Source organism: Lepidochelys olivacea, assembly GCF_965140295.1.
Source record: "Lepidochelys olivacea isolate rLepOli2 genome assembly, chromosome: 16".
Lineage (NCBI taxonomy): Eukaryota > Metazoa > Chordata > Testudines > Cheloniidae > Lepidochelys > Lepidochelys olivacea.
This window is the reverse complement of record NC_140426.1, coordinates 5035876-5045857: the sequence shown is the minus strand read 5'-3', so window position 1 is coordinate 5045857 and position 9982 is coordinate 5035876. Positions and strand designations below refer to the sequence as shown.

Sequence of the window (9982 nt, the reverse complement as noted above, 5' to 3'; positions counted from 1 at the left end):
ATGTTTGTAACTGCCCAAAACAACCCCCTCTAGCCAAGAACTCTAGTACAGAGGCAATACGCTAGGTGGGCCTGTCCTTAGGATCCAGCAAGGACTTGAACATTGCACTGCTGACTGGGGCAGTGCCTGGAATAAGGAGAGACCCTCCTGACCCCCCACTGTGAGTCACAAAGTGTGGGTGAGTGGCCTAGGTGCCATCTGCCCATTCAGCATAGAGAGAGGCCCACCTTAGACCAGCACAGTAGGCAGGGAGCTGAACCGGGGTCTCCCATATCCCAGCTGTGTCCTAACCAGGGCCTGAATGGTTAAAGTGGGCCATGATTGCTGCTGCTGTTCACGTAGCCAAGCCCCTCAGCATGCCATTTACCCTGGGCTGTGGGGCTTAGGCGGCAGCTAGGCATCTGGCTGCCTAGAGAAAGCCAACAGGGCCCAGGCCCCAACCTAGCAACTTTAAGCACTGAGTGAGTTTAAGCTTCTACAGCTTTTTGTGGGAGTTTCATAGATGGCTGTGGAGCCCAAATGGGGATTTAGGTACCATGGGTGGAGCTTGGTGTCAGTGGCCAATGTTAGGCTGGGGGGTGATGTGTGGAGGGCTGGAGAAATGAGCACGGTTGTGGGAGCTGAAAGTAGTATGCTGAGGCGCTGGGAGTCTGAGCTGTGTTCTTGCCACAGCCCCATGATGGTGATGGCTGCCTGTTTTCCCTTCCCTGAAATGGGGCAATACATGTATTTCACATAGGCCATGAGTGGCTGCTGGGGCAGTGCCAATGAGCCATGACTCACAGGGGCAGGTTTTTTCTTTTGAACAAAAGTTTACAGACTGGTGGGGCTTTAGGCAGGTAAGCCCCTTTCTTCCCAGTCCCACATGCACATGTTGCAAAGTAAACTTGCCAGGGTAGGGCCTGCATCTGAACAGCTCTCGGCACCTCCAGGACCCAGTATATGCTACCACAGTAAGGGGGTGGGGGGGAGGGTTATTTGTCCTGTTCTTTAGCAAAGGGAAGGGAAGGGAAGGAGGCCATGGCACACAAGGGGTCCCGCTTTCAAAGCCTCCAGCCCATCAGTTTCACAGGAACGGTTTCTAGTTCCCATTCTTGATGGTGCTGCATGTTGTCCCATTACTGTCCAACCTTCCCTTATGATACAATACTTTATTAATGGTCTCACTCATACAACAGCACAGAGGACACTTCATTTCACATTTAGAGCCTGTGCTGTTTGGACACATCCATGAAAGGTTGGAGCCTAGTGCTGGTTCTAGAGAAGGTGTTGCAAAGCTGCTAATGGAGGAAATATTGGTATGGCTAAGCTAGCACACCGCAATCACCAAGCAGCTCAGGCCCCTGGAAGATTCATCAGCTACATCAAACTAAAGACATTTCCACAAGTGCCAAACACCCACACTGAGTTCTGAACACAGTCATGCCTCAAAGGAGACACTCTGCAGAAGTAAAACCCCATCTGGGGGTGAGGAAATGCTATGATAATGAAGCCACTTCTGTATATGGCTGTGTAAAAAATGGAAGTGTGGGGCAACCTTAAAGCCAGGCCTCATTCCTGCTAGCTGTTTACACTGCTGCTGGCTGTTGGAAAGCAGTGTGCCCATCCTTGGGTGCGCTGCAAAGAGCTGTGTTAGCATCTCCAGGCGGAGAGCTCCCGCTCTGTCTACATAGTGCTAGTGCAGCTAAACAGGAGGACCCACACTTTTACAGCCCCTCTCACCAAACTTGTTCCTTCATCATAAGGCCGCCTCCTCTTACCCTCAGCCACTCACGGGCTGCCTGCAGGTGGCCTGGTTTCAGAGCTGCAAGAGCTCGGCCCCTGAGCTCCTCACACAGGAGCCTGGCCTACTGCACTTCTGTTTGATTAACTGTGGGTATGATTTGTTTGCTTTTGACTTTTGCTCCTGAGCAACCCTACCACAACAAGCCCTCAGCACTGATTTCTCTCCCCCGTGACTGGTGTACTAGCCTAAGGTTTCTTTCCCTCACAGGCTTGTGGGTAAAGAGGCTTGAATTTTACAAGAATCCTCCCCTGCATGGCTTAGCAAAAGACTCCTGGATTAAGTTTAGAACCATGAGCAACAAGGGTGATGTCGTGGTGGGAGTCTGCTATAGACCACCGGACCAGGGGGAATGAGGTGGATGAGGCTTTCTTCCGGCAACTCACGGAAGTTAGTAGATCACATGCCCTGGTTGTCATGGGAGACTTCAATCACCCTGATATCTGCTGGGAGAGCAATACAGCGGTGCACAGACAATCCAGGAAGTTTTTGGAAAATGTAGGGGACAATTTCCTGGTGCTAGTGCTGGAGGAACCAACTAGAGGCAGAGCTCTTCTTGACCTGCTGCTCACAATCTGGGAAGAATTAGTAGGGGAAGCAAAAGTGGATGGGAACCTGGGAGGTAGTGACCATGAGATGGTCGAGTTCAGGATCCTGACACAAGGAAGAAAGTAGAGCAGCAGAATACGGACCCTAGACTTCAGAAAAGCAGACACTGACTCCCTCAGAGAACTGATGGGCAGGATCCCCTGGGAGAATAACATGAGGGGGAAAGGAGTCCAGGAGAGCTGGCTGTATTTTAAAGAATCCCTATTGAGGTTACAGGGACAAACCATCCCAATGTGTAGAAAGAATAGTAAATATGGCAGGCGACCAGCTTGGCTAAACAGTGAAATCCTTGCTGATCTTAAACACAAAAAAGAAGCTTACAAGAAGTGGAAGATTGGACAAATGACCAGGGAAGAGTATAAAAATATTGCTCGGGGATGCAGGAGTGAAATCAGGAAGGCCAAATCACACCTGGAGTTGCAGCTAGCAAGAGATGTTAAGAGTAACAAGAAGGGTTTCTTCAGGTATGTTAACAAGAAGAAAGTCAAGGAAAGTGTGGGCCCCTTACTGAATGAGGGAGGCAACCTAGTGACAGAGGATGTGGAAAAAGCTAATGTACTCAGTGCTTTTTTTGCCTCTGTCTTCACAAACAAGGTCAGTTCCCAGACTCCTGCACTGGGCAGCACAGCATGGGGAGAAGGTAACCAGCCCTCTGTGGAGAAAGAAGTGGTTCGGGACTATTTAGAAAAGCTGGACGAGCACAAGTCCATGGGCCCAGATGCGCTGCATCCGAGAGTGCTAAAGGAGTTGGCAGATGTGATTGCAGAGTCATTGGCCATTATCTTTGAAAACTCATGGCAATCGGGGGAAGTCCCGGACGACTGGAAAAAGGCTATTATAGTGCCCATCTTTAAAAAAGGGAAGGAGGAGGATCCTGGGAACTACAGGCCAGTCAGCCTGAACTCAGTCCCTGGAAAAATCATGTAGCGGGTCCTCAAGGAATCAATTCTGAAGCACTTAGAGGAGAGGAAAGTGATCAGGAACAGTCAGCATGGATTCACCAAGGGAAAGTCATGCCCGACTAATCTAATTGCCTTCTATGATGAGATAACTGGCTCTGCGGATGAGGGGAAAGCAGTGGATGTGTTGTTCCTTGACTTTAGCAAAGCTTTTGACGCGGTCTCCCACAGTATTCTTGCCAGCAAGTTCAAGAAGTATGGGCTGGATGAACAGACTACACGGTGGATAGAAAGTTGGCTAGATTGTTGGGCTCAACAGGTAGTGATCAATGGCTCCATGTCTAGTTGGCAGCCGGTATCAAGTGGAGCGACCCAAGGACGGTCAGTCCTAGGGCCGGTTTTGTTCAATATCTTCATTAATGATCTGGAGGATGGTGTGGATTGCACCCTCAGCAAGTTTGTAGATGACACTAAACTGGGAGGAGAGGTAGATACGCTGGAGGGTAGGCATAGGATACAGAGGGCCCTAGACAAATTAGAGGATTGGGGCAAAAGAAATCTGAGGAGGTTCAACAAGGACAAGTGCAGAGTCCTGCACTTAGGACGGAAGAATCCCATGCACCACTACAGACTAGGGACCGAATGGCTCGGCAGCAGTTCTGCAGAAAAGGACCTAGGGGTTACAGTAGACGAGAAGCTGGATATGAGTCAACTGCATGCCGTTGTTGCCAAGAAGGCCAATGGCATTTTGGGATGTATAAGTAGGAGCATTGCCAGCAGATCGAGGGACGTGATCATTCCCCTCTATTTGGCATTGGTGAGATCTCATCTGGAGTACTGTATCCAGTTTTGGGCCCCACACTACAAGAAGGATGTGGAAAAATTGGAAAACGTCCAGCAAAGGGCAACAAAAATGATTAGGGGACTGGAACACATGACTTCTGAGGAGAGGCTGAGGGAACTGGGATTGTTTAGTCTGCGGAAGAGAAGAATGAGGAGGGATTTGATAGCTGCTTTCAACTACCTGAAAGGGGGTTCCAAAGAGGATGGATCTAGACTGTTCTCAGTGGTAGCAGATGACAGAACAAGGAGTAATGGTCTCAAGTTGCAGTGGGGGAGGTTTAGGTTGGATATTAAGATAAACTTTTTCACTAGGAGGGTGGTGAAATACTGGAATGCGTTACCTAGGGAGGCGGTGGAATCTCCTTCCTTTGAAGTTTTTAAGGTCAGGCTTGACAAAGCCCTGGCTGGGATGATTTAGTTGGGGATTGGTGCTGCTTTGAGCAGGGGGTTGGACTAGATGACCTCCCGAGGTCCCTTCCAACCCTGATATTCTATGACGATATGGTGATATGCTGCTGGCCAGGCAGATTTGCTAGTGTCTTTCAAGGCAGTTGTGTGAAATGGACAGCTGGAGCTGTGATACAGCTATCCCATTACTGACTGGACTCAGAGGGGAGGTTGTATGAGGCTAGGATCACAGGCCATCACTGGTCTGTTTCCCAGCTAAGAAGCAGGTATCCACAGCTGGCTCAGTGAAATACACATACAGCACATTTCAAGCTGGTAATTCTCAGTGCATCCATGCACAAAACAGCACCACGGCAGGAGCTTCAGTACAAGTCTCAGCTACCTTCCGCCTGCCTCGTCCATGCGTACTTTACATCCTCTGAACAGCAGCACTGGGGAGGGAACAGCTATGCCTCCATTGGCTTTCCAGCCCCCACCTTTTCACAAAGTGGGTGCTGCATGGCACAGGTGCCATTTAGCTTCTCAAGCACTCTGGAATTTTGTGGACACAGACCTTGCTGCAGCTGAATGCATCATAGCCACCAGCAGGGGGAAGCCAATCAATTCCACTGACAGTAATTGAAGGGAGGCAGTAAGCTGAAATAATTGGGGGGTGGGGGGAGGGTAGGCAGTCCTGCATGGAAAAGCCATCAACCTTAGCACAGCTGGTAAGCGATGGGGTGGGACTCTCAGCCCTCTAGAGAACAACATGAAAAGCAGGAAATCTTTCAAGTGACTTCCTCAGAAACTAGGACCCCTTCTCTCCCCCTCCACTCTGCCGTGCTTAAACAGGCAGCAGCCCAACTGTGCCCTCAGCTGGAACAGGCTTGCTCATGCAATAGGACCCTCTTCCAGGAGATGGATATAACAGGTGGTTCCTTCTGTGCCAGAGCCGGGCTCCTCTGGTCAATATTACAGCCTGGATGGAACCAGGGGGTCTTCTCCAGCATGGGAGCACTGGGGCTCTAGCAGGAAGCCAGAGCAGGCTTTTGGGTGAATTTATACTAGGAGGGAAGGTGCAGCAGTGACAGCGCAAGCATCCCCCAACACCTCATGTGTCACACAGGGATCAACGGGGCCACTAACAGCATCCAGGCCTGTGCAGCAGGGCGCAATCGCTTGCTGGAGCCACCACACTTTGCACAAAATGTGGTCTAACAAGCACAGCAGCAGCCATTTGCTGCACAGCAGGGGAGTCTGGATGCTGCTCTCTTTGGAGTCCTCTCCCCTCACTGTTTAGGATAGCAGCTCCTGGGGGCAGGGGCCCAGCACGTGTCTGTGAAGTCCCCAGCACGATGTGGAACAGGGCTGTTTCTGCAGTGCCAGTCCCAGCCATCCTAGGGAGGCTTTGAACCTTGGCAAAAAACTCATCCCAACACCTCTCCACAGGGAGGGAGAGCCAGAGAGCTCCAGCACAGCACCTTGGTCTCTCCTGCCACAAGCCCTATATAGAGCTGGCTTTGGGTTCCACCCCAGCCACCAGACTGAATCTTGGACAGAACCCACAGCAGATGCCAATATACAGTATGTGCCAGAGACGCCTTTCAAACCTCGGGGTCCCTGCTAGGGCTTTAGGCCAGAAATCTCCACTTGTCCCCTTACTGCCTGACTGCTCAACCCCCCAAAGGCAGCTGTACTCTAAATCCCCAGAGCTTGCTGTGGAGGGACAAGCCCAGCAGTGACACTGATGTTTCTCAAAAAGCAGGCCCCGGCCACTGAAGACAAAGCTAATACTTCCCAAAGCAGGGGAGAGCTCACCTCCCACTACCTTCTGCTGCAGCAGTTTAACTCTGCCATGGCCTTGTCAGTGGACCCTCCCAGGGCTGGAGGACGGTAGTACAAAGAGTCAGGCTGGCCCCTGCGAACAGCCAATCAGCTGCTCAGTCTACAGGAATGTGTGGTCTCCAGCCTCCTCAGGTAGGGAAAGCACTCTTAGCAAGTGCCCAAAGGCTCAGGAGAGTCACTGCAAGGGGGATTTGGAGAGTGCACGTAACAGAAAACAGGCTCCTGGCATAAAGGGGAACAGGCTGGAGAAACAGCTAGTTCCTGAGGGGTTGGGCCCCATCTGGGCAGTGTTCTGAAACTGAACAGCCCCCAGGCCTGTTGCCACTGGGCATGCAGCAGCACTGCCTCAGGGCAGGGAACAGTGGCTGGAGTCAATGCAGGGCTGGGAGAGCAGAGAGACCCAGACAGCTTGCTGTGGAGTACTGTACAGACTGGAAGCCTGGGGCAGTGCAGGCACTCAGACCCCAGCCTGCTCCAGTGACCCTCCAGTATCTAGAAGTTGGTCTTTAAACTGAGCTGATTTAATTCCCTTTGACTCCCATGGAGCGGCTGTTTTACATCTGTTTATTGGCAGCTGGAGATCATGGAATTGGCACCTCTTTGGATGGGGAGTTCTGCATACAGATAATCCTTCCCCTGCCCCCATCCCTAGAGAACCAGCCACTGCTCCTGGCCCAGAAATGAGAGATGTGTAAATAACGGCTCAATAATAGTGGCCTCTCAGCTGGGGAGCAGTGCAGTGCTGGAGACCCCTGCTGGCTTACTTCTCTGTGGGCACGAGCCAATATGCACCCCTTTAGTCCTGGCAGAAGCTTCCCGTCACCCTAGCCTAGAATCAAAACTCATCTCCACTGACTGATTTCTGACCTCAGCTGAGGTGTCAGGAAGGGCTGGGAGGCGTATGGGGCCAAGTGGACCGAAGCAGGCAGCTGCCTACGCTTGAGTGGTGGCCTACAGTGAGACAGCCTGTCACTGGTCCAAGCTAGGACAGCGTGAAGGCAGAAGTGTCTCAGCTCTGTAGACCAAGTGGGGAACACACAATTTCTCTCTTTAGAGGACACATCAGTGGGGCTATGGCCTTCCTCCACGGAGAGGGCCACAATCTCACAACCCTGGATTCCCTTGCATTTGCTAACTGGTGATCGTTCCACAGAGAATTCCTTCCCCTGCACACAGGCAGCGGATCACTGATGCTAACTGGAAGTGGGGCTGTTGCTCTCTGGGGGCTCCAGCCAACCACCGGGAGCACCTCTGACATGGGCAGCAAGGCCAGCCTCTTTGCCTGTCCTCCAGGCCAGAAGAGCAGGGGAAGGGTTGGACAGGGCTGGGACAACACCTGAAGGATGGTTCAAAAAACAGCTAGCTGGGTGCTTTGGCCAAAGAGAACCTGAAGGTTTGTATTGGTGGGAGAAAACAGGACCCATGGGGAGAGGAGACAGAAAACCACAAATAAGGCTCTGAAGTGACTAATGGCCACTCTGGAGTTACAGGTGACCACCACAGAGTAACTCTGAGGGGCCAATTAGCCACAATGGCAACACACTGAGGGGGACCCATTCTCCACGAAATAGAAAAACAACTGGGGCCACAGTGCAAGGAACTCAGGGAGGGAAGAGTACACAGGGAAAGCCCTAAGACAGTTTCTAACCAAGCAGTTGCAGACTGGCTGGCTGGAGAGAGCACACTGAGCTGGCCAGGCTGCTCTGGAGAGCGTGACCGCGAAGGAAGCCACCAGTCAGTGCTACTGAAAAGCTACACACAGCAATCAGGGCTGCAGTGGCTGTTAGTCCCCCAGCCTTGTAAACAACTAACCCCCCTTGACAGAGTGAAGAGCCCAAGAGTTCACATTCAAGATCTCCTGCCGCCTGGGGGAGGACACTCGGTGGGGGACCAACGACTCCAGGAGAGGGAACACCAGAAGGGGCCTGCCTGCAAAGGCAAATGGAGAGATGCGCTAAGAGCCAGGATGAGAGTGGTGGGGAAAGGAGCTAATGAGCTCACCCCAGGAATGAGGGTTTAGCTGAGGGGGTGCTAACCAGCTCACACACGGGGTACCAAGGCTGTCCTGCCCTAAGCCCAGCTCCCGGCGTTAACCATTAACAGGCAACAAATTAGATTCCAAGGCACCTCTCTGACTGGTCAAGAGCCGCTCCAGAGAGTTACAAGACTCATCTGTTTGGTCGTTAAAAACACAAGCTATGCCAAAGGCACCTGGAGCACCAGAGCAGTAGGTTCTATAGGACACCTACACTGAAAGAAAGGAGGAAAATATTCCGCAGGTGCTGTCCTCCCTCACTCTACACTTCCCCTCCCATCAGATCACTTACAGATAAAACCCAGGCAGGGGTTTGGGTCTCTGACATGGACACTGGGAACAGCTTCCTCTTGCCCTACCGACATATGGCCCCACTCAAAGTGCCTCTGCAGCTATGTCTGCCAAAGAGAGGCCAGTGAGACTCTGCTAAACGGCTTCCCTCTCCCGGAGAGCTAACAGCTATCTCTGCCGTGCCAAGCCCACATACCTCCTCTGCCTGCTCCTAGGCCACGTCTTCCCTCACACCCTCATGTCAAAGATCAAACCAACCAGCAACACAGAATTACAGAACCTTTAAGCAAAAACACCAGAGAGAAACCAGCTCCCTCTAACACGGAGCTCTCCTAGGAGAATGAGAGGGCCTGGCCAAAGGGAGATGTGCAGTGATGCTCTGGGCAAGCTGAATGCCTGTTCCATTGTAGGAGTTGTGCATTAAACAAGTACATAAGAGCTGCCTTCGTTTTAGCTTGAAATCTGGGTGCAGGGAGCCCTGGTAGCTGATTCCTGCAGGGGATCATCCAGTCCCCATTGATCATGGATCAAACTCAAACTAACTTCAACACAAGCCTCTTCTCAAGGAAGATCTGCACTACAGCAGCTGGTGTTTTGACACCAAGGGAGGGTTCCCATCAGACACTGCATTTCCACTCAGCGGAGCAGGTCCCTTCAGGGACGGGGCCAGGTCTGGACTTTGCCCCTGCTTTGGGGCATGCTGAGGGTACAGCACAGGGCGAGCCCTGGTCGGCTAGCACTGTGCTCAGTGCTCCTGGTGGGGAGGAGGCTTTAGAGGCCTGTGAGATCTACGATGGCTTTAATAAAGATGGCGTCGTCACGCACGTAAGAGTTCTTGGCCTCCATCTTGGAGACTGGGCAGAAGAGTGGGCAGCCACTGGCAACGTTCATCTCGGTGACGGGTCGCTGGAAGGACGACGACGTCACATCGGGTCGGAAAGCGTCGATAATGTGCTCCCGGTTATTCTGATCCAGCAGCATCAGGGTCACCTAGAGGTGAATACAAAAGAGAAAGAGCATGAAGCAATATAGCAAACATGCAGCCCCCTGTCTGTGACTCCCATTCATTTTAACCTTTGGAAAGCTGCAGACACACACACAACCTTACGCATTCATGTAGCGGCAAGCTGGGGTAATACCTGCGTTCAGGCTCAATTCCAAGCCCCAGCAAGATCTACACCCTGCAAGAAGGCTCCCTGCTTTCTCCCAGTCTCTGCTGTGCCACAAGGGAAATTCTACACTTGGTTCAGAGGGACTGACAACTAGGGACTTTGCTAAATTCAATCCGAA

At 51.9% G+C, this 9982-nt stretch overlaps 1 protein-coding gene across 2 annotated transcripts in view; it reads right to left on the bottom strand.

Annotated features, from left to right (window-relative positions):
* Positions 1-1131: 1131 nt before the first annotated feature.
* The window catches only part of TRAF2 (TNF receptor associated factor 2), a 46590-nt gene continuing 37739 nt past the window's right edge, over positions 1132-9982 (bottom strand). For both annotated transcript variants that reach the window (XM_084650356.1, XM_084650357.1), the window contains one exon: positions 1132-9682. In XM_084650356.1, coding sequence (XP_084506482.1) covers positions 9464-9682 — 219 coding nt within the window. In that variant the 3' untranslated portion in view covers positions 1132-9463. The remainder of the gene's footprint in view (positions 9683-9982) is intronic.